Consider the following 22,944-nt stretch of genomic DNA (forward strand, 5'->3'; position numbering starts at 1 on the left):
GATAAAGTTTCTCAGACGGGTTTTTATTGGCTGCATCACAAACAGTCACATGACAACAAGGAAACATCAGTAACAGAACAACATGCAGACACCCGGGCCCACAACCTGCCGTTACCATGGTTACAGTCGGCTGACGTTACCATGGTTACAGCTAGCCCACTGATGACAAACTGTGCTCTGATTCAACAGGTAAATTTGGTCCCCAGTCTGCAGGCTGATGTCCCCTGTGGCTCTGGAGGAGTCAGGAGCATCATGGGAAATGTAGGCTGCAGTGTTGTTGGAGTTTGACTCACACTGAATCCTTAAAGTCCAACAGTGAGAGACGCTGAGACACTGAGACAGTGAGACAGGGGGACAGTGAGAGACACTGGGAGACAGTGAGATAGGGGGACAGTGAGACAGTGAGAGACGCTGGGAGACAGTGAGACAATGAGACGGGGACAATGAGACAGTGAGAGACACTGGGAGACAGCGAGACAGTGAGAGAGGCTGGGGGACAGTGAGACTCTGGGACACTGAGGCAGGGGGACAGAGAGACAGTGAGAGAGGCTGGGAGACAGCAAAACACTGAGACAGGGGGACAGTGAGACAATGAGACAGTGAGAGACGCTGGGAGACAGCAAAACAATGAGACAGGGGGACAGTGAGAGAGATGGAGACAGTGAGACTCTGGGACACTGAGACAGGGAAACGGGGGCAGTGAGACTCTGACACAGTGAGACAGGGGGACAGTGAGACAGGGGAACAGTGAGTCAGGGAGACGGGGACAGTGAGACACTGAGACAGTGAGACTCTGAGACACTGAGACAGGGGGACAGTGAGTCAGGTCTCTGCTGGATCAGGTCTCTGCTGGATCAGGTCTCTGCAGGATCAGGTCTCTGCAGGATCAGGTCTCTGAAGGATCAGGTCTCTGCTGGTTTTCTTTCAGGTCACCTTCAAACCTCATTTTATTAAACTGATTTTAAATAAAGTTGGACTGGATGTAGTAAACAGAGCCGCAGAGAGCTGCAGTACCAGACTCCACCAGCAGAGGGAGACACCCTGTCTTCAAGTCCACTGGGCATCATCAGCACTTAAAGAAAGAAAATAACTGTGGTACCCCACAGGAAGTGATGTCACAGCATGTTGTTCTGTTAAACACAGATAAGGAGCTCTTCTTCAATCTGATTGGCTGACAGGGGGATCAAATTAGTATATAATGGACTACACCTGGACTTACTCTTAACTACACCTGGACTGACTTTGGACTACACCTGGGCTGACTTTCGACTACACCTGGACTGACTTTGGACTACACCTGGCCTACAGCTGGACTAAATCTTGGTTACACCTGGCCTACAGCTGGACTAAATCTGGACTACACCTGGACTGACTTTGGACTACACCTGGACTGACTTTGGACTACACCTGGCCTACAGCTGGACTAAATCTTGGTTACACCTGGCCTACAGCTGGACTAAATCTGGACTACACCTGGACTGACTTTGGACTACACCTGGACTGACTTTGGACTACACCTGGCCTACAGCTGGACTAAATCTGGACTACACCTGGACTGACTTTGGACTACACCTGGGCTGACTATGGACTACACCTGGGCTACAGCTGGACTAAATCTTGGTCAACCCGAACTAAATCTGGACTACACCTGATCTGAACCTGGACTACACCTCGACTAACTCAAAACTACTCCCGGACTAAATCTGGACTACACTTTGACTTACTCTCGGCTACACCTCAACTAACTCTACCTCTCACCTAACCTGGACCACAGTTGACCTAAATCTGGTTTACACCTTGACTAACTCTTAACTACACCTGGACTGAACCTGGACTACACCTGTACTAATCCTGCACTGAACCTGGACTGAAACTGGACTAATCCTGGACTCAGACCGGCCTCAGACAGGGCTGCACCTGGACAGCACCTGGACTGAACCTGGACAGCACCTGGACTGTAACTGGACAGCACCTGGACTGTAACTGGACAGCACCTGGACTGAACGTGGACTAATCCTGGCCTCAGACTGGCCTCAGACAGGGCTGCACCAGGACAGCACCTGGACTGAACGGGGACTAATCCTGGACTCGGACTGGCCTCAGACAGGGCTGCACCTGGACAGCACCTGGACTTGGGTCCTGCTGCCCCACTTGGTGGTTGTGTTGAGAGCTGGATCTGATCCCACAGCCGTCTCTGGCAAAGACAAACTCTGAATGTGATCATTTCCGCATCAGTCACAGCTGATCCAGACCTGCAGAGGAAACAACAAGGTGTGTCACTTGTTCTTTGAGGGGAGGGGCATGTTGTCAGGGGAGTGGCTTGTCAACATGGGGGAGGGGCATGTTGTCAGGGGAGTGGCTTGTCAACATGGGGGAGGGGCTTGTTGTCAGGAGAGAGGGGTTGTTACCTTTAAGTTTGTTCCATTTGTGGCTTCTGCACGACCACAGGGTGATACTGACACCGAGCAGCAGAACCACAAACAAAAATGGGACTCTGCAGACAGAGACAACAGCACAACGTCAAACTGGGACCCCACTGGTCTGACTGGGACACCTCACTGGTCTAACTAAAATCAAAATGGCTGCCACTTTAAAGGAGATGAAGATTCTTACGTGACTTTGAGGATGCTTTCAGGAGCAGAGACTGTGAAGAGGAAGAAGAAGAGGAGGAGTTAGCAAGCTGCTGTCAGATGAATAAATGAGCTGATGTCAGGTGAGTTAACGAGCAGCTCTCAGGTGAGTTAACGAGCTGATGTCAGGTGAGTTAACGAGCAGCTCTCAGGTGAGTTAATGAGCTGATGTCAGGTGAGTTAACAAGGTGCTGTCAGGTGAGTTAACGAGCAGCTCTCAGGTGAGTTAATGAGATGCTGTCAGGTGAGTTAATGAGCAGCTCTCAGGTGAGTTAACGAGCTGATATCAGGTGAGTTAACGAGCAGCTCTCAGGTGAGTTAATGAGATGCTGTCAGGTGTGTTAACAAGCAGCTCTCAGGTGAGTTAACGAGCAGCTCTCAAGTGAGTTAACGTGCTGATGTCAGGTGAGTTAATGAGATACTGTCAGGTGAGTTAACAAGCTGATGTCAGGTGAGTTAACAAGGTGCTGTCAGGTGAATAAATGAGCTGCTGTCAGGTGAGTTAACGAGCTGATGTCAGGTGAATAAATGAGCTGCTGTCAGGTGAGTTAACGAGCTGCTGTCAGGTGAGTTAACGAGCTGATGTCAGGTGAGTTAACGAGCTGATGTCAGGTGAATAAATGAGCTGCTGTCAGGTGAGTAAACGAGCTGCTGTCAGGTGAGTTAACGAGCTGATGTCAGGTGAATAAATGAGCTGCTGTCAGGTGAGTTAACGAGCTGATGTCAGGTGAATAAATGAGCTGCTGTCAGCTGAATAAATGAACTGCTGTCAGATGAGTTAACGAGCTGCTCTCAGGTGAGTTAATGAGCTTCTGTCAGGTCAGTTAATGAGCTAATGTCAGGTGAGTTAACGAGCTGATGTCAGGTGAGTTAACAAGCTGCTGTCAGGTGAGTTAATAAGCTGATGACAGGTGAATAAATAAGCTGCTGTCAGGTGAGTTAACGAGTTGCTGTCCGGTGAGTTAACGAGCTGATGACAGGTGAATAAATAAGCTGCTGTCAGGTGAGTTAATGAGCTGATGACAGGTGAATAAATAAGCTGCTGTCAGGTGGGTTAACGAGCTGATGTCAGGTGAGTTAACGAGCTGCTGTCAGGTGAATAAATGAGCTGCTGTCAGGTGAGTTAACGAGCTTCTGTCAGGTGAGTTAATGAGCTAATGTCAAGTGAGTTAACGAGCTGCTCTCAGGTGAGTTAACGAGCTGCTGTCAGGTGAGTTAATGAGCTAATGTCAGGTGAGCATTAATGAGCTGATGTCAGGTGAGTTTACCTGGAGCGTCAGTGGGTCTCCAGGTGACGGCAGGTGTGGTTTTGTTTCCGCACAGCGAGTCAGCAAAGGTGGAACACTGAAGCAGAGTTTCCCGCTGAGCAGCTGGAGCCAAAAATCAATAAATCTGTTTTTAATCAAACTATACATTTTAAAGAAAAAAGGAATCTGAATGAATAAAATCATCACACATATGAAGAGGACTGAAACATCATCAAACTTTATATAACAAGTTCATATAAAATATGAACACTGGGTCACAGCAGATAGTCTCACATATGGTGCTGTTCTATGTGTAAATAATAACAATGATAATAATAATAATACTAATAATAATAATGATAATAATAATAATAATAATACTGTTAACCCTACAGAACCCATCTGATCCAACAGATATCTTCAGGATGAATTAACGTCACTGTGAAACATCAGAGCGTTGTTTGTCTAACTGAGTCAGCTGCTGTCTTCAGGTTGGTGTCTTTGAGGACAGCGTCTTGTCTCAGTCTGTCTGATCGACAGTTCAGATGGACGCAGGAGAGGACTGAGTCACTTCCTGTGATGTGTTTATTCTCCAAACAGCTGTTTATTCTAAACACTGAAGCGTTTATTTTAAACAGCTGATGAAGGACCAAACAAAGTCCAGCGGTCTCAGAGTCCAAATGACTCTGTCTGAGCTGGATCAACAAACCCTGCAGCCTCAGTCACAGAAAACAGGCACTAGGAAGCTGATTATCAACTCTGTCTGTTTGTTAGGACATGTTGGAGCACCTGGAGGAAACCCACGCTGACATGGGGAGAACATGTCAGAGCACCTGGAGGAAACCCACACTGACATGGGGAGAACATGTCGGAGCACCTGGAGGAAACCCACGCTGACACGGGGAGAACATGTCGGAGCACCCAGAGGAAACCCACGCTGACATGGGGAGAACATGTCGGAGCACCTGGAGGAAACCCACGCTGACATGGGGAGAACATGTGAGAGCACCTGGAGGAAACCCACGCTGACATGGGGAGAACATGTCAGAGCACCTGGAGGAAACCCACGCTGACATGGGGAGAACATGTGGGAGCACCTGGAGGAAACCCACGCTGACATGGGAAGAACATGTCAGAGCACCTGGAGGAAACCCACGCTGACATGGGGAGAACATGTCGGAGCACCCAGAGGAAACCCACGCTGACGTGGGGAGAACATGTCGGAGCACCCGGAGAAAACCCACGCTGACATGGGGAGAACATGTCGGAGCACCCAGAGAAAACCCACGCTGACACGGGGAGAACATGTCAGAGCACCTGGAGAAAACCCACGCTGAGACAGGGAGAACATGTCAGAGCACCTGGAGGAAACCCACGCTGACATGGGGAGAACATGTCAGAGCACCTGGAGGAAACCCACACTGACATGGGGAGAACATGTCGGAGCACCTGGAGGAAACCCACGCTGACACGGGGAGAACATGTCGGAGCACCCAGAGGAAACCCACGCTGACATGGGGAGAACATGTCGGAGCACCCAGAGGAAACCCACGCTGACACGGGGAGAACATGTCAGAGCACCTGGAGGAAACCCACGCTGACATGGGGAGAACATGTGAGAGCACCTGGAGGAAACCCACGCTGACATGGGGAGAACATGTCAGAGCACCTGGAGGAAACCCACGCTGACATGGGGAGAACATGTGGGAGCACCTGGAGGAAACCCACGCTGACATGGGAAGAACATGTCAGAGCACCTGGAGGAAACCCACGCTGACATGGGGAGAACATGTCGGAGCACCCAGAGGAAACCCACGCTGACGTGGGGAGAACATGTCGGAGCACCCGGAGAAAACCCACGCTGACATGGGGAGAACATGTCGGAGCACCCAGAGAAAACCCACGCTGACACGGGGAGAACATGTCAGAGCACCTGGAGAAAACCCACGCTGAGACAGGGAGAACATGTCAGAGCACCTGGAGGAAACCCACGCTGACACGGGGAGAACATGTCGGAGCACCTGGAGGAAACCCACGCTAACACGGGGAGAACATGTCGGAGCACCTGGAGGAAACCCACGCTGACACAGGGAGAACATGTCAGAGCACCTGGAGGAAACCCACGCTGACACAGGGAGAACATGTCAGAGCACCTGGAGGAAACCCACGCTGACACAGGGAGAACATGTCGGAGCACCTGGAGGAAACCCACGCTGACACAGGGAGAACATGTCGGAGCACCTGGAGGAAACCCACGCTGACACGGGGAGAACATGTCGGAGCACCTGGAGGAAACCCACACTGACACAGGGAGAACATGTCGGAGCACCTGGAGGAAACCCACGCTGACACAGGGAGAACATGTCGGAGCACCTGGAGGAAACCCACACTGACACAGGGAGAACATGTCAGAGCACCTGGAGGAAACCCACGCTGACACAGGGAGAACATGTCGGAGCACCTGGAGGAAACCCACGCTGACACGGGGAGAACATGTCAGAGCACCTGGAGGAAACCCACACTGACACAGGGAGAACATGTCGGAGCACCTGGAGGAAACCCACGCTGACACGGGGAGAACATGTCGGAGCACCTGGAGGAAACCCACGCCAACACGGGGAGAACATGTCGGAGCACCTGGAGGAAACCCACGCCGACACAGGGAGAACATGTCGGAGCACCTGGAGGAAACCCACGCTGACACAGAGAGAACATGTCGGAGCACCTGGAGGAAACCCACGCTGACACAGGGAGAACATGTCAGAGCACCTGGAGGAAACCCACGCTGACACAGGGAGAACATGTCAGAGCACCTGGAGGAAACCCACGCCAACACGGGGAGAACATGTCGGAGCACCTGGAGGAAACCCACGCTGACACAGGGAGAACATGTCAGAGCACCTGGAGGAAACCCACGCCAACACGGGCAGAACATGTCAGAGCACCTGGAGGAAACCCACACTGACACAGGGAGAACATGTCAGAGCACCTGGAGGAAACCCACGCTGACACAGGGAGAACATGTCAGAGCACCTGGAGAAAACCCACGCCAACACGGGGAGAACATGTCGGAGCACCTGGAGGAAACCCACGCTGACACAGGGAGAACATGTCAGAGCACCTGGAGGAAACCCACGCCGACACGGGGAGAACATGTCGGAGCACCCGGAGGACACTGGACTCATTCTTTGACTCGTTTGATGAACACACACAGAAAACCTGATGACTGTTTGTGAACCTGAACGCCTCAAACACAACTCATCTGCACTGTGTCATGAAAACGACAGGAAGTGAGGCAGACCTTTGAGGAGCAAACAGGAAGTGCTTCATTACCTGAGCAGTTGGTGCAGAGCTGACACATGACGCCCCACAGCCTCCCGTTAGACACCGAACAGTTCTTCCTCACAAAGTAACCTGCAGGTCACAGACAGGAAGTCACCTTCACACTCAGCTCAACGTCCTTACAGAGCGTCACCCGTGATTGGTCCGTTACCTTCTTCACATGTTCGACAGCGTCTGGGCCTCAGCAGCTGGGCAGAGATGAGGTCAAAGGTCATCTTCAGCAGCACACATACAAAGCTCACCTGGAAACAAACACACACACACACACACAGGTGAGACTGAACACTTGAATCTTCCTCCTCCTCCTGTTTGTCTCATCTGCAGCTTTAAATCTGAACACTGTCTCGTCTCGTTCGTCTCCTAGCAACAACATTCCACTCAAACACTGCAGTGACCCATCACCTGCATACCTGAGGAAGCCCCGCCCCTCCCACATACACCTGTCTACAACAACACACTCCAGATTACATGGTGCATTCAGGGAACATTCACAGACCACATGAGACCAGGTCCAACCTGAGACCACAGACCACATGAGACCAGGTCCAACCTGAGACCACAGACCACATGAGACCAGGTCCAACCTGAGACCACAGACCACATGAGACCAGGTCCAACCTGAGACCACAGACCACATGAGACCAGGTCCATCCTGAGACCACAGACCACATGAGACCAGGTCCAACCTCAGACCACAGACCACATGAGACCAGGTCTAACCTGAGACCACAGACCACATGAGACCAGGTCCAACCTGAGACCACAGACCACATGAGACCAGGTCTAACCTGAGACCACAGACCACATGAGACCAGGTCCAACCTCAGACCACAGACCACATGAGACTCTGCAGACTTGACAGAGCTCAGACTGAACAACCACCACAGACCACGATGCTGTGTCCCTCAGACAGTCAGAGGACCACCAGTTCCTCTGATGACATACAGTCAGCAGCAGACAGTTTGAGTCCGTCTCTGAGTGTCTCTGAGTGTCACTGAGTGTCTCTGCGTGTCTCTGCGTGTCTCTGGGTGTCTCTGAGTGTCTCTGTGTCTCTGTATGTCTCTGGGTGTCTCTGAGTGTCTCTGTGTGTCTCTGTGTGTCTCTGGGTGTCTCTGAGTGTCTCTGTGTGTCTCTGCGTGTCTCTGGGTGTCTCTGAGTGTCTCTGAGTGTCTCTGAGTGTCTCTGAGTGTCTCTGAGTGTCTCTGAGTGTCTCTGAGTGTCTCTGGGTGTCTCTGTGTCTCTGAGTGTCTCTGAGTGTCTCTGCGTGTCTCTGGGTGTCTCTGTGTGTCTCTGAGTGTCTCTGTGTGTCTCTGTGTGTCTCTGTATGTCTCTGAGTGTCTCTGTGTGTCTCTGTGTGTCTCTGAGTGTCTCTGGGTGTCTCTGAGTGTCTCTGTGTGTCTCTGAGTGTCTCTGCGTGTCTCTGTGTCTCTGTGTGTCTCTGAGTGTCTCTGTGTGTCTCTGAGTGTCTCTGCGTGTCTCTGTGTCTCTGTGTGTCTCTGAGTGTCTCTGTGTGTCTCTGAGTGTCTCTGCGTGTCTCTGGGTGTCTCTGTGTGTCTCTGTGTCTCTGTGTGTCTCTGAGTGTCTCTGTGTGTCTCTGAGTGTCTCTGCGTGTCTCTGAGTGTCTCTGTGTGTCTCTGCGTGTCTCTGTGTGTCTCTGAGTGTCTCTGTGTGTCTCTGAGTGTCTCTGCGTGTCTCTGTGTGTCTCTGTGTCTCTGAGTGTCTCTGTGTGTCTCTGGGTGTCTCTGTGTGTCTCTGAGTGTCTCTGCGTGTCTCTGTGTGTCTCTGTGTCTCTGAGTGTCTCTGTGTGTCTCTGAGTGTCTCTGTGTGTCTCTGAGTGTCTCTGTGTGTCTCTGAGTGTCTCTGCGTGTCTCTGTGTGTCTCTGTGTCTCTGAGTGTCTCTGTGTGTCTCTGGGTGTCTCTGAGTGTCTCTGAGTGTCTTTGGGTGTCTCTGAGTGTCTCTGTGTGTCTCTGTGTGTCTCTGAGTGTCTTTGGGTGTCTCTGGGTGTCTCTGAGTGTCTCGGTGTGTCTCTGAGTGTCTCTGGGTGTCTCTGAGTGTCTCTGTGTGTCTCTGTGTGTCTCTGAGTGTCTTTGGGTGTCTCTGAGTGTCTCTGTGTGTCTCTGGGTGTCTCTGTGTGTCTCTGGGTGTCTCTGTGTGTCTTCGAGTGTCTCCGAGTGTCTCTGTGTGTCTCTAGGTGTCTCTGGGTGTCTCTGAGTGTCTCTGAGTGTCTCTAGGTGTCTCTAGGTGTCTCTGTGTGTCTCTGTGTGTCTGGGTGTCTCTGAGTGTCTCTGTGTGTCTCTGTGTCTCTCTGTGTGTCTCTGAGTGTCTCTGAGTGTCTCTGTGTGTCTCTGTGTGTCCCTGGGTGTCTCTGTGTGTCTTCGAGTGTCTCCGAGTGTCCCTGGGTGTCTCTGTGTGTCTTCGAGTGTCTCCGAGTGTCTCTGTGTGTCTCTAGGTGTCTCTGGGTGTCTCTGAGTGTCTCTGAGTGTCTCTAGGTGTCTCTGAGTGTCTCTGTGTGTCTGTGTGTCTCTGGGTGTCTCTGGGTGTCTTTGGGTGTCTCTGTGTCTCTGTGTGTCTCTGTGTGTCTCTGAGTGTCTCTGTGTGTCTCTGTGTGTCTCTGAGTGTCTCTGAGTGTCTCTGTGTGTCTCTGTGTGTCCCTGGGTGTCTCTGTGTGTCTCTGTGTGTCTCTGTGTGTCTCTGAGTGTCTCTGTGTGTCTCTAGGTGTCTCTGTGTGTCTCTGAGTGTCTCTGAGTGTCTCTGAGTGTCTCTGTGTGTCTCTAGGTGTCTCTGAGTGTCTCTGTGTGTCTCTAGGTGTCTCTGTGTGTCTCTGAGTGTCTCTGGGTGTCTCTGAGTGTCTCTGAGTGTCTCTAGGTGTCTCTGTGTGTCTCTGAGTGTCTGTGTGTCTCTGAGTGTCTCTGTGTGTCTCTAGGTGTCTCTGTGTGTCTCTGTGTCTCTGTGTGTCTCTAGGTGTCTCTGAGTGTCTGTGTGTCTGTGTGTCTCTGTGTGTCTCTAGGTGTCTCTGTGTGTCTCTAGGTGTCTCTGGGTGTCTCTGTGTGTCTCTGTGTGTCTCTGAGTGTCTCTGTCTCTCTAGGTGTCTCTGGGTGTCTCTGGGTGTCTCTGTGTGTCTCTGAGTGTCTCTGTGTGTCTCTAGGTGTCTCTGAGTGTCTCTGTGTGTCTCTAGGTGTCTCTGTGTGTCTCTGTGTGTCTCTGAGTGTCTCTGTCTCTCTGTGTGTCTCTGTGTGTCTCTGAGTGTCTCTGTCTCTCTGAGTGTCTCTGTGTGTCTCTGGGTGTCTCTGGGTGTCTCTGTGTGTCTCTGAGTGTCTCTGTGTGTCTCTAGGTGTCTCTGTATGTCTCTAGGTGTCTCTGTGTGTCTCTGTGTGTCTCTGTGTGTCTCTGAGTGTCTCTGTGTGTCTCTGTGTGTCTCTGTGTGTCTCTAGGTGTCTCTGAGTGTCTCTGTGTGTCTCTGAGTGTCTCTGTGTGTCTCTGAGTGTCTCTGTGTGTCTCTGAGGACACCTACAGTCAGTCTCCTGTCAGCACTCACCTTTGCTCGGGTCATGGCGGCGTCACTCTGTCGCAGATCAAACTGACACAGCTCTGACTGCAGGAGGATTTTATTCAGCTGGAGCCGCTCCCTGTTCTACAGGAGGAGGAGCAGGAGGAGGAGCAGGAGGTGTGTCCCGGTCTCCTCCCCCCTCCGTCTCTCTGTTTGGTCCTGGACGTCATCACACACACCTCTTTACTCTCAGCGGAAGTCAACAAGATCCAAACACAGGACACAGCACTTCAGTTACCATGGTTACACCTCACTCACATCATCATCATCATCATCATCTTCATCATCATCCTTTACAGTGACTTTACAGCGGTGATGTCAGAGTAAACACCAGACAGAGAAGAGACCAAAACACAGAAGAAGAACGCTGCTCTGTGAGGCGCAACACACACACACACACACACACATAAACACACACACACACACTCACACACACACTCACACATGTTGGTTTGTAGACTCTGGGCGCTCTGAGGCTTTTGGAGTCAGAGGTTACCACAGCTGAGTCTGACATCATTCACTCTCTCTCTCTCTCTCACTCCAAAGTTGTATAATTGCCTAGAGTTGGTTCGTGTTCTCACGGCAGCATTTACAAGAGGACCAGATCAAATGCCTTGTGTGAGAAAGCTGCTCTTGATTGGTCAGAAAAATCCAGGAAGTAAAGCAAACGTTGAAGAAGAGGACACTTGCAAGATAAATGTGACACTTTCTAATGTCACAATGGAGGGACAACTACGCAGGTTGATTTTAGCGCTGCTCATCGTGGACTATATTGCTGTCATTGTTCATTTTAGTCAAAGCATACAGTTTGAAAACGAGGCGCGGCTCCAACTAGAAAACAATGTTTTGATGCATTGGATGTGCTGAATGTGCATATTAAGGCAGTACAGGAGGAGGTGCACATTAATAATCCTCCAGGACTGTAACATGCTCATGTTTAACCCAAACAATGTGTCATGTGACTGCAGTTGCTTCACATCCAGGTCGGAACACCTTCTCACCACAAACCAACAGGACAGGACAGGTGTGAACACAGCCTCAGTCTGCGTGTGTGTGTGTGTGTGGGTGTGTGTGGATGTGTGCGTGTGTGTCAGCTGTGACATGTGATGACACATGAAACTAGATCTTTCAACAGAAACAATCAGAGTCGATGACATCAGAGGTTAATAATATAACCATGGTCCTAATTTATTTTGTCCCCGGAGCGTCCAGGTCTCTGAAAGGGACACTCACAGGAGGCCTCTGGACCAGCCGTTGGTCCGAACCAATCAGCTGTCAGATCAGGTGACAGCCAGGTGTTTCTCATCATCCCCTGGGTCCTGTGGTGGGTGGAGAGCAGCTGCAGCAGCCTCAACCTTGTGAGGTCATCACCGTCCACTTCTGCATGACGTCAGAGCGTGGCGAGGTGACGTCACAAATTAAACCAGTGTACTGAGCAGTGAGCAGCGGATAGTGGTAGTGATGGATTCTGCGCAGGTCTGACCCTCCTTCAGCCTTATTTTCAGAGGAAGCTGCTAACAGGAAGCTACAAACTGGCGCCGGACACATCTCGCTGCTGACAGGAAGCTACAAACTGGCGCCGGACACATCTCGCTGCTGACAGGAAGCTACAAACTGATGCCAGACACATCTCGCTGCTGACAGGAAGCTACAAACTGATGCCGGACACATCTCGCTGCTGACAGGAAGCTACAAACTGATGCCGGACACATCTCGCTGCTGACAGGAAGCTACAAACTGGCACCAGACACATCTTGCTGCTGACAGAAAGCTACAAACTGATGCCGGACACATCTCGCTGCTGACAGGAAGCTACAAACTGGCACCAGACACATCTCGCTGCTGACAGGAAGCTACAAACTGGCACCAGACACATCTCGCTGCTGACAGGAAGCTACAAACTGATGCCGGACACATCTCGCTGCTGACAGGAAGCTACAAACTGATGCCGGACACATCTCGCTGCTGACAGGAAGCTACAAACTGGCACCAGACACATCTCGCTGCTGACAGGAAGCTACAAACTGGCACCAGACACATCTCGCTGCTGACAGGAAGCTACAAACTGGCGCCAGACATGTCTTGCCGCTGGGGTCAGGTCACAGGTGGCAGGTGACAGGGGACAGAGGACAGAGGAAAGGGGACAGGAGGACAGAGGCAAGGGGACAGGGGACAGGAGGACAGGGGACAGGTGACAGGGGACAGAGGACAGAGGATCAGGGACAGAGGACAGGTCATAGGGGACAGAGGACAGGGGGAGGGGACGGGACAGGAGAACAGAGGCAAGGGGACAGGGGACAGGGGACAGGAGGACAGGGAACAGGAGGACAGGGAACAGGTCACAGGGGACAGAAGATCGGGGACAGAGGACAGGTCACAGGGGACAGAGGATAGGGGGAGGGGACAGGGGACAGGAGAACAGAGGCAAGGGGACAGGGGACAGAGGACAGGGGACAGGAGAACAGAGGCAAGGGGACAGAGGACAGGGGACAGAGGACAGGTCACAGGGGACAGAGGATCGCGGACAGAGGACAGGTCACGGGGGACAGGGGGAGGGGACAGGGGATAGAGGACGGGGACAGAGAACAGGGGACACTCCTCAAAATGAGTCTCACAGCTACCGTCGTTGGTTTCCGTGGTTTCCATGGTTACGGTGAGACGTGGCAAGCAGCAGGATACATGACTTGAGACAGAAGGTAAACAAACAGGCTGAGACAGGTGAGTCATCGTACCTGTGAGATACCTGAGGACTATCCCAGCGGACGTGTCTCTGCCTGCTCACCTGGACTCACCTGGCTGCGCTCCGATCTGATGGGACACGTCTGTCGTGGTTTCAACTGTCTTCAGACGGAGACATGTCTGAGGGGGAGGAGCTTAGGTCCAAGAACCTGCAGGACAGGTGGAGGACAGGTGGAGGTAAGGACAGGTGGGGGAAAAGTGAGGACAGGTGGAGGACAGACGGGGGACAGGTGGAGTTAGACTGGTGGCCCCTGTCTAACCATCCTCTCCTACATGTCCGTCCATCACAGCAGGGAGGATCTGATTGGACAGGACCGGTGGACATGGTCCTGACTGAGTGATCTTTATAGAAGATGTGGAGCAGGTCCCAGAGGACATGGAGACTGTTGATGTGTCTTCTTTAGGGTCTGTTAGAAACTATCAGCTGTATGTGAGCGCCATCATGTGGCAGCGTGTGGTACTGTCAGACACCTGGTGTGAACAAGATGGAGGACTGCAGAGCAGGATGAGACAAAGGTCTTTGTCTGTGAGGCTGATCTCAGACCTGTTATTGATCTGTGAGGCTGATCTCAGACCTGTTATTGATCTGTGAGGCTGATCTCAGACTATTATCCTGTCATGTCTGTCGCTCTTTTTTAGGAGCTTCATCAGTTTCTGTTTGTGTCTCCACTCACAGTGTCTTGTTTTACAGTCTGACATATTTTGTTGTGTATTCATGTAAATATTGTTTAAAATATAATCATAGACCTACATCTCTCCGTACGGAGCATCTACGTCACTGTGCTGTGTGTGTGTTTTACATCGAGCTGCACACTGTGGACTCTGTCTGTACACTTCACGTATTAACAGTTGATCAATCGTTATTTTAGTTAATTATTATTTTGCTCAATAATTATTTATAGTTATTAATTTTAACCAATGATTATTTTCAGCAATAATTATTTATTTTGATAAAAGATTATTTTAATTAATAATTCTTTTAATGTACCTGTGCAGGTCTAAGTAATGACGTTGATTCCCTAATAACAAACATCCTGACATCAGAGCGGATCAATATAACTCACTGATCAGACAGAGTCAATATGTGATCGATACCATGTGACGTGTCTCCACTCCGCGGCAGCAGGTGGCGCCACAGAGCAGGATCAGCTGGTGTCCTACATCACCAGAGGAAGAGGAGGAGTGTGTGTCAGCGGGGTGAGGACCGTTTTAAAGTTGATATTAATATTGATCATCAGTGTGTTATCAGCTGATTAGTTTCAGCTCTGCTCCTCAAACACAACACGATCACAGCTAGCTTCATGCTAACTGCTAACATGCTAATAATAACCGCGATGCTACCGTTAGCCTCTGTCCCGTTAGCCGTTAGCCTTTACTGAGAAGGTAAATACGCTTCCATTATCGGACACGCCCTCCTCTGACGGCCTCCTGTCCGCAGTCTGACCCCCTTAAACAGTCGGCGCATCGTTATCGATATGATTACTTATCGATCAGTAATCGACAGTCCATCTGAACTCACTGATCGACACCAGACCACCCTCCTGATGTCGGCTGTCCAGGAGCTAAAATCTGGGAGGAGGCATTGCCAGACTCCATTCAGAAAACAGCTGATTTAGTGTTCGTCGCCCGCCGCTGCATCAAACAGCCCGACTGAAGCTGTGGTTGTTATATTATGTTTATTTTCATTAATTCTGCCATAAATGTAATTACGAATCATACTCTGTGACGTCACAGTGTGTGGTCATTACACGGGTCGACCCTGCTCCTTCAGTCCACCGCAGTGTGTTTCATATAAAGAGGCTGCGCTCATCTCACAGGAGATTCAGCACTGACAGCTGAACCTTTGTCTCATTGAAGACTGTTTATGAAATTGGTTCAGGCCGAATTAACATGTAACAACTGTTTACTTGTAAAACATGTCGGATGTTTTTCTCTGAGGTCTGTTTCTGTGCTCAAAGGTGGAGAAACTTTAAATTGTCTGATATCTGTGTGGAGTCTGGTGTGGCTCTGTGCTGCTGTTCGTCACAGTGCAGCTCCAGGTTCGACCACCAGGGGGTGTAAACACACCTGTAGTGTTATGCTGACCAATTAGAAAAAGAACATGTCCTCTGACATCATCACATCTGCCTGCACCACGCTGATGTTCACCCGTGTGTTTGATCACAGGGTCCTCGGTTACCGTGGAGACCGCTGTTACCACGGTGAACCAGGCTGAGGTTGCCATGGCGAACAAGACAGAGCTCCACGCCTCAGACCACACCTCTCCTGATGAAGAACTGACAAAGCCCGCCAGCCGCCGTACCCGCCGACGAGCCGCTGCCACTTTAGGTAGGCGGGGTCAGAGAGGGAAGAAGCGAGGCCCTGGTGAGAAGAGGCGGGGCCCAGGTGATAGGAGGCGCGTCCAGAAGGAGAAGAGGCGGGGCCAGGAAGAGACGAAGGAGGGTGTGACGGTGAAGAGGACGTGGAGCGACGGGAAGCGGCGGTGGGATAAGAAGCATTACTGCGTGTTCTGTCGGCGGCCGCAGGTGAAGATCGCTCGCCACCTGCTGAGGAAACACGCCGACCAACAGGAAGTGGCAGCTGCCAGCACGCTGCCAACGGGCTCCAAACAACGCCACCTGCTGCTGGAGCATTTACGCTGCAGAGGAAACTACATGCACAACATCGAGGTTTGTTTACCTGTTTACCCACCTGTTTACCTGTCTGTTTCCTGTATGATATTCACATCTAACGACCTGTCTGTCTCTGTCTCTACCTGTCTGTCCCTCAGGTGATCAGGCAGGGCAGCGGAGAGATCGTCCCGTGGCGTCAGCCATCGGAGGAAGTGGATGCGAGGAACTACCTGCCCTGCCCGCTCTGCCTCGGCTTCTTCCTTCGTGCTGATCTGTGGAAACATCAGGCCTCCTGTCGTAAGAAGCTGATCTCTGACCCCTCCAAAGACTCCGCCTCCACAGCAATATTGACCTCTGACCCCGTAAAGAACTCGACCTCTGACTCCACGGTGAAGTTGGTCTGTGATCCATCAAACCAAAGGACGGACAGGTCCACAGAGGACACACCCTCCAACCCCTCAGGAGACACGACTGCTACAGACCAGATTGGATCCAAACGTCCCGTGACCTCTGACCCCGGTGTGGATCAGAATGTGACCTCTGACCCCGGGACAGACCCGCCCAGGAAGCGCAGCAGGGTCCAGGCCGCAGCCTCCCGCCTCCTCCCCATTTCCAGCGGCGCGTCTGAGAGCTGCAGTGAAGTCCTGCACCGCATGAACCAGGACCATGTCTCACACCAGGTCTGTCTGTCTGTCTGCCTGTCTATGTGGCCACCTGTCTGTCTGTCTGTCTGTCTGTCCACTTGCCTGTCTATCCGCCTGCCTGTCTGTCTACCTGTCTGTCTGTCTGTCTGCCTGTCTGTCTGTCTACCTGTCTGTCCACCTGCATTAATACCTGTCTGTCACCTGTCTGTCTGCCTGCCTGTCAGTCCACCTGCCTGTCTGTCTGTCCACCTGTCTGTCTGTCCACCTGTCTGTCTGTCTGTCTGCCTGTCTATGTGGCCACCTGTCTGTCTGTCCACCTGTCTGTCTGTCCACCTGTCTGTCTGTCTGTCTGCCTGTCTATGTGGCCACCTGTCTGTCTGTCTGTCTGTCTGTCTGTCCACTTGCCTGTCTATCCGCCTGCCTGTCTGTCTACCTGTCTGTCTGTCTGCCTGTCTGTCTGTCTACCTGTCTGTCCACCTGCCTGTCTACCTGTCTGTCCACCTGTCTGTCTGCCTGCCTGTCAGTCCACCTGCCTGTCTGTCTGTCCACCTGTCTGTCTGTCCACCTGTCTGTCTGCCTTTCTGTCTATGTGTCCACTTGTCTGTCTACCTGTCTGTCTGTCCACCTGTCTGTCTGCCTTTCTGTCTATGTGTCCACTTGTCTGTCCACCTGTCTGTCTGTCTGTCTGTCTGTCAGTCCACCTATCTGTCTGTCTATCTGTCTGCCTGTCTGTCCACCTGCCTGTCTGTCTGTCTGTTTGTCTATCTGTTCACCTGGCTGTCTACCTGTCTGTCTGCCTGTCTGTCTGTCCACCTGTCTGTCTACCTGTCTGTCCACCTGCCTGTCTACCTGTCTGTCCACCTGTCTGTCTCCCTGCCTGTCAGTCCACCTGCCTATCTGTCTGTCCACCTCTCTGTCTGTCCACCTGTCTGTCTGTCCACCTGTCTGTCCACCTGCCTGTCTACCTGTCTGTCCACCTGTCTGTCTCCCTGCCTGTCAGTCCACCTGCCTATCTGTCTGGGTCCACTTGTCTGTCCACCTGTCTGTCTGTCAGTCCACCTATCTGTCTGTCCACCTGTCTGCCTGTCTGTCCACCTGCCTGTCTGTCTGTCTGTCCACCTCTCTGTCTGTCCACCTGTCTGTCTGTCTGTCCACCTGTCTGTATGCCTTTCTGTCTATGTGTCCACTTGTCTGTCTACATGTCTGTCTGTCCACCTGTCTGTCTGCCTTTCTGTCTATGTGTCGACTTGTCTGTCCACCTGTCTGTCTGTCTGTCAGTCCACCTGTCTGTCTGTCCACCTGTCTGTCTGTCAGTCCACCTGCCTGTCTGTCTGTCCACCTGTCTGCCTGTCTGTCCACCTGCCTGTCTGTCTGTTTGTCCACCTCTCTGTCTGTCCACCTTGCTGCCTGTCCACCTGTCTGTCTGCCTTTCTGTGTGTCCACTTGTCTGTCTGTCTGTCTGTCTGTCAGTCCACCTGTCTGTCTGTCTGTCTTCTGTCTGTCTACCTGTCTGTCCACCTGCCTGTCCACCTGCCTGTCTGTCTGTCTGTCCACCTTGCTGCCTGTCCACCTGTCTGTCTGCTTTTCTGTCTATGTGTCCACTTGTCTGTCTGTCAGTCCACCTATCTGTCTGTTCACCTGCCTGCCTGTCCACCTGTCTGTCTGTCCACCTGTCTCTGTTTGACCCCGCCCTCGTCTCTCTGTCCAGGTCAAATCTGATTGGCTGATCTGTAAATATGGGAACAAGTTGATGGGGAACCAAGATGGCAGCCAGAGGAGGTACGACTACGTCAGTCAGAAGCTGAGGGAGCTGGGCAGGTTCCTGCTCGCTGCTAAATCTCTGGACTCTGACGTTCACACTCTCCAGGACCTTCTGGCCCCAGGTCGCCTCAGCCTGGCACTGGCCGCCGCCAGGAAGGCGTCCGGATACCGCTGGAGTCGCCCTCCGCTGGCGGTGAAGACTACGCTGAAGACGGTTTGTGAAATTGCCATCGGAGAGAGTCTGCAGGATGGAGACTGGGAGGCTGCTGCCAAGACCACCGACTTCTACCACCTGCTGGGGAGGGAGTGGGACAACCTGGGGCTGCTGAACCCGGATCCTGACACAGGTAACACCTGGTCAACCTCAGGGACCGTCTTCATCACTGATTCATACGGTGAACACATGAATCCACCTGACTGATTCTTCTTCTTCCAGCTGCTCCCTCAGAGGGAGCGAAGCTGAAGAAACGATCCGTCCAATCCAGAAGTGACAAGTGTAAAGAACCGGGTCAGCAGCAGTCCAACCCGAGACCAGAGGGTGAGTCCTCACACCTGATCACACTCCTGACCTTAACCCATTCATCTGTAATGACTCTGGTGGTCCACCAGGTGGTGCTGTTTGACGTCATCATCTGTCTCTACCTTCTGTACTGTAGGTCCATCTCAGAGGAGTAACCGACCGCTGACGTCCACGAGTCCACCAGAGTCCAGACTGCAGCCTCCGATCTCAGGTGGGTTCTCCAGGAGTCTGTTACATGTTAAGGAGGTTTGATCTCAGGATGCCACGAGAAGAGATACCTTCAGTACCAAGTCGATGCCAAAATTAAAAAAATGTGACATCACTCACTTTCTTTACTCCTGTTGATACTGGGGGTTTGATTCTCCCGGTCTGGACAGGGCAGCACGTACGCCTACGGGTTTTCATCTCACGTTAACTGTCACAGGAAGAAGAAGAAGAACGCCGACCACCATGGAAGAACAACACGTGGAAACTGGCGACAAGTGCAGCTTGCCGAAAGGCGAGCCTGTCATACAAACGGCCACAGTGTGACGAGGCGCTAAGCGTCTATTCTACGCTCAACGCTGCACGCTTGGCATTTTTTTGTGGGTCACTGAGACTGAAAAAATGTTTAACTTGGGGTAAAAGATGGCGCTTGTCACGGTCACTTTTTACCCATCTGTCCAATCACAGCCGAGCAGGGGCGAGGCACATATTATCCCTCAAAGATCAACCATCGCGCCGTACGTGTACAGGTGCTGATGTATGTTTTAATATGTGTAAATCTCATTAACCACTCAGACCAGTACTCTGTGTTCGAAGCGGGTCATGTAATTGTGTTTTTGACGGCGGTGTTGGACAAGGTATCAGGACCTGTGGATTTTCACTGGTGCTGATATCAACCGCCACGTTTCTGACATGTTGACATGTCCGATCTGCGCTGTCTTACCTCCTTCCTGTCTGTCTTTCAGTCCCTGTGGCTCCCAGGAAGGTCCGACGTCGCCCGTGGTCATCTGCAGAGAAGGAGGCGGTCTGGAGACAGTTGGGAGTCCACGTGCTGGTCCAGTCAGTACCAGGGAAGGAGGTCTGTCAGCGCTGTCTGGACCTGGAGCCCGTCCTCAGAGGGCGACACTGGAAAGACATCAAGAACCAGGTCCATAACCAGATCCAGAGCCAGAAGAAGCAGCAGTTTCACGCTCAGATGGACCTTCAGGAGAACCTGGAGCAACAAGACCAAATCCAAAACCAGAAGAAGCAGCAACAGCAGTACCAGGCCCAAGTGGACCAACAAGACAAGGACCACAACCAGAAGAAACCGCAGTACCAGGCCGAGATGGACCCCCAGGACCAGGACAACATCCACAATAAGAAAAAACAGCAGTACCATGTCCAGATGGACCACCAGGACCAGGGCAACATTCAGAATCAGAAGAAACAGCAGTACCACGCCCAGATGGACCACCAGGACCAGGACACCATTCAGAATCAGAAGAAACAGCAGTACCACGTCCAGCTGGACCACCAGGACCACCTTCAGATCCACAAAAAGCAGATTTGCCATACGAGACTAGACCACCAGGACCACCATCAGGTTCATAAAAAGCAGCTGTACCAGATGGGCGAGCAGACCCCCTTGGATCGGGACACTTCTATGCTGATGGGGACACCATATGGACCTGACGGGCCACATCGAGCCCCTGGACAGTCACTGCTAGAGCGGGACCCCACCATCAGTCCATACCCTCTTCCACATAGGACACTGGGGCCTCACATGGACCAGCTGCTGTCCCGAGCAGACTGGACCGATGAGTCTTTGGTCCAGCACTACTCAATCAGCCGGCAGCTGGACCGGACCCTGCTCCAGGATGGGCCCCCAGGACAGACACCTCACTCTGGACATGTCCACTTCTGATGGACCAGCCCACGGTTTCCCTGAACACTAATGACTGTCAGTCTCCGCACTTCCTGTACAAAATAAAACACGCCATTTTTTTTTTTACTACGAGAACCTTGAACCTGTTACTGACCCTCCTGAGACCCTCAGTCCTCACCTGGGGACATCACACCTTGTGTCTGCTGCACCTTCTTCCTCGTTCGTGGACACTTTCTGTCCCATCTAGTGGCAACGACAGCACAACAACCTAATCCATGTAAAAACAAGATGGCCGGAAGTACTTGTTATTGTGTTACTGCAGGACTTCACATGGGTCAGCTAACCTTTCGCTAAGCCCCGCCCCTTTGTGATGGTCCGTCAGTCTGTCAGTTAGCCTGTAGCCGACAGTGTCCCTCACAAACCCACAGCAGCAGCCTGGAGTTGATGGAGCACAGCTGTGTTGTTGTTGGAGCTGGACGATGCTACGCTGTGATTGGCCGGTCTGTGTTCAAGGGGCGGGACTTAGTGAAGGGTCAGTTCATTGTGACAGACGGGATAGTCCAGCCTTCGTCACAAACAGATCTTCAGATGTGTTGTATTATTAGTAATGTCGTTTTTCACAGCTGTGTTCAGGTACTGAAATAAACAGGTTTCACTTCATTACACTGTGAGACTGTTGGACATGAACCCAGTGTCCCCCTGTGAGGACATGAACCCAGTGTCCCCGTGTGAGGACATGAACCCAGTGTCCCCGTGTGAGGACATGAACCCAGTGTCCCCGTGTTTCTAAAACTACTTCCTGTTCAGAGACAGTGTTTAGTTTTTATACTGATCCCATTAATCATTAACACCAGACAAAGTGAGGTCAGTTTATTTAACGATGCTGACATGTTAGAGGACGTCTGTTACACGGCTAAGCTCCGCCTCCCAACAACCATAAAGTGGCCACGTTACTGTACGTTACCACGTTTGTCTCAGTGCACGGCGGCGTCTGTCAGTCACGTGTATCTGGGATGTTGTGATTTAGGGACACACTGATGTATTATGATAAGCTGTAGTCTGTGGTCAGCTGACAGGATGATGTAACATCCCACATCTCTGACTGAACACTAACAGGTGTGACTCTTCATACCTGCCTCACTGGCCCCGCCCCCATATGACCCCACACTACAGGTGAACATCATGCACACAACGTGACTTTAAAGTGTTTTAAATGTTAGCGGTGAGACAGAGGATGGTGATGATGAAGCCCAGTGTTCCTGTGTATGAACTACATCCTACTGACAGCTGACCAACACCAGTGGCTCCGCCTTCAGCTGCTCCGTCACATGTTTATATCGTCACGCCACAGACCAGCCTGCAGCCGCCACTCGTCCAATGAACCTGTGCTGTGACAACAGGAATCATTCAACTAACATGTTAAAGTTTACCGTAATAAACTGAGTATAACTCTGTATATGTTTATATAGTTCCAACAACGACACACGCACGCACGCACACGCACGCACGCGCGCGCACACACACACACACACAACAAATGATTAAAGACGGCAGTATTCAATGAACATGAAATACAAGGTGAGGACAAGAACAAATGTGATGTGAGTGTAATTTCTAAGTGATTTATGAACAGTCGCACTGACTAAGAGCTCATTTCTCCATCCTTTATAAGCGTCTTAACAGTTTCACATCCTTCTGTGAATTATTCCAGGACGAAGGAGCAGCGTATTTAAAAGCTTTTTTGCTGAGTTCTGTTCAGTTCTGTTCTCATCCTCAGAACCAGCATTTGAAGAATATTATGAAAGCGAAGGCCTTACTGATTTGGGTTCCTGCACGTGTACGTGGACAGATCAGAGGGAACCAGGCCAATCTGGACTCATCGCTGAACATATCGTTCCTCCACATGTTCAGGTTCCAGTGCACATGTTGCCGACACCAGAGCAAACGGGCCTGACGGTGAAGGGCAGCAGTGGCAGGCGTCCTGGCAGCCCTGTGAGACCGGAGACTGGCTGCGTGCAGTCTGTCCTGGATTGTCTGGGCAGAGCGCCG

General features: G+C 51.6%; 2 protein-coding genes across 10 annotated transcripts; one reads left to right on the forward strand and one right to left on the reverse strand.

Annotated features, from left to right (window-relative positions):
* Positions 1 to 2: 2 nt before the first annotated feature.
* LOC144459662 (uncharacterized) lies at positions 3 to 11,152 on the reverse strand. 8 transcript variants are annotated; one of them, XR_013488507.1, is made up of 9 exons: positions 10,756 to 11,121; positions 7,371 to 7,461; positions 7,211 to 7,291; positions 3,899 to 4,000; positions 2,614 to 2,644; positions 2,409 to 2,494; positions 1,441 to 2,252; positions 1,331 to 1,407; positions 3 to 1,253 (listed from the first exon to the last, which is right to left on the reverse strand). XR_013488507.1 is itself a non-coding variant. In XM_078164057.1 (7 exons), exons 1-7 carry the CDS (start codon positions 10,768 to 10,770, stop codon positions 2,236 to 2,238), a joined length of 369 nt encoding a protein of 122 aa, XP_078020183.1. In that variant the 5' UTR covers positions 10,771 to 11,128; the 3' UTR covers positions 3 to 2,235. The 8 variants fall into 8 exon arrangements, 4 of the variants coding, with proteins under 4 accessions (XP_078020183.1, XP_078020182.1, XP_078020181.1 ...); XR_013488504.1 differs by having other exon boundaries at positions 3 to 2,060; positions 2,127 to 2,252; XR_013488505.1 differs by having other exon boundaries at positions 3 to 1,407.
* On the forward strand, positions 11,125 to 22,349 carry LOC117246110 (uncharacterized). 2 transcript variants are annotated; one of them, XM_078164047.1, is made up of 7 exons: positions 11,125 to 11,141; positions 15,673 to 16,175; positions 16,277 to 16,798; positions 18,471 to 18,870; positions 18,960 to 19,061; positions 19,180 to 19,254; positions 19,994 to 22,349. In XM_078164047.1, exons 2-7 carry the CDS (start codon positions 15,729 to 15,731, stop codon positions 20,932 to 20,934), a joined length of 2,487 nt encoding a protein of 828 aa, XP_078020173.1. In that variant the 5' UTR covers positions 11,125 to 11,141; positions 15,673 to 15,728; the 3' UTR covers positions 20,935 to 22,349. The 2 variants fall into 2 exon arrangements, with proteins under 2 accessions (XP_078020173.1, XP_033465735.2); XM_033609844.2 differs by lacking the exon at positions 11,125 to 11,141 and adding an exon at positions 14,508 to 14,703.
* Positions 22,350 to 22,944: the final 595 nt, after the last annotated feature.

This window comes from Epinephelus lanceolatus, chromosome 22 (assembly GCF_041903045.1).
Source record: "Epinephelus lanceolatus isolate andai-2023 chromosome 22, ASM4190304v1, whole genome shotgun sequence".
Lineage (NCBI taxonomy): Eukaryota > Metazoa > Chordata > Actinopteri > Perciformes > Serranidae > Epinephelus > Epinephelus lanceolatus.

What these genes read in the sequence shown, in the direction of transcription:
- LOC144459662 (XM_078164054.1), bottom strand. An exon ending in CTGTCGAACATGTGAAGAAG is followed by an intron (nt 7,292 to 7,370) that starts GTAACGGACCAA and finishes TGTGACCTGCAG; the next exon opens with GTTACTTTGTGAGGAAGAAC. An exon ending in GCTCTGCACCAACTGCTCAG is followed by an intron (nt 6,251 to 7,210) that starts GTAATGAAGCAC and finishes GGTTTCCTCCAG; the next exon opens with GTGCTCCGACATGTTCTCCC.
- LOC117246110 (XM_078164047.1), top strand. Translation starts at nt 15,729, where the DNA reads ATGGCGAACAAGACAGAGCTCCACGCCTCAGACCACACCTCTCCTGAT. An exon ending in GTCCAACCCGAGACCAGAGG is followed by an intron (nt 19,062 to 19,179) that starts GTGAGTCCTCAC and finishes TCTGTACTGTAG; the next exon opens with GTCCATCTCAGAGGAGTAAC. An exon ending in ACTGCAGCCTCCGATCTCAG is followed by an intron (nt 19,255 to 19,993) that starts GTGGGTTCTCCA and finishes TCTGTCTTTCAG; the next exon opens with TCCCTGTGGCTCCCAGGAAG.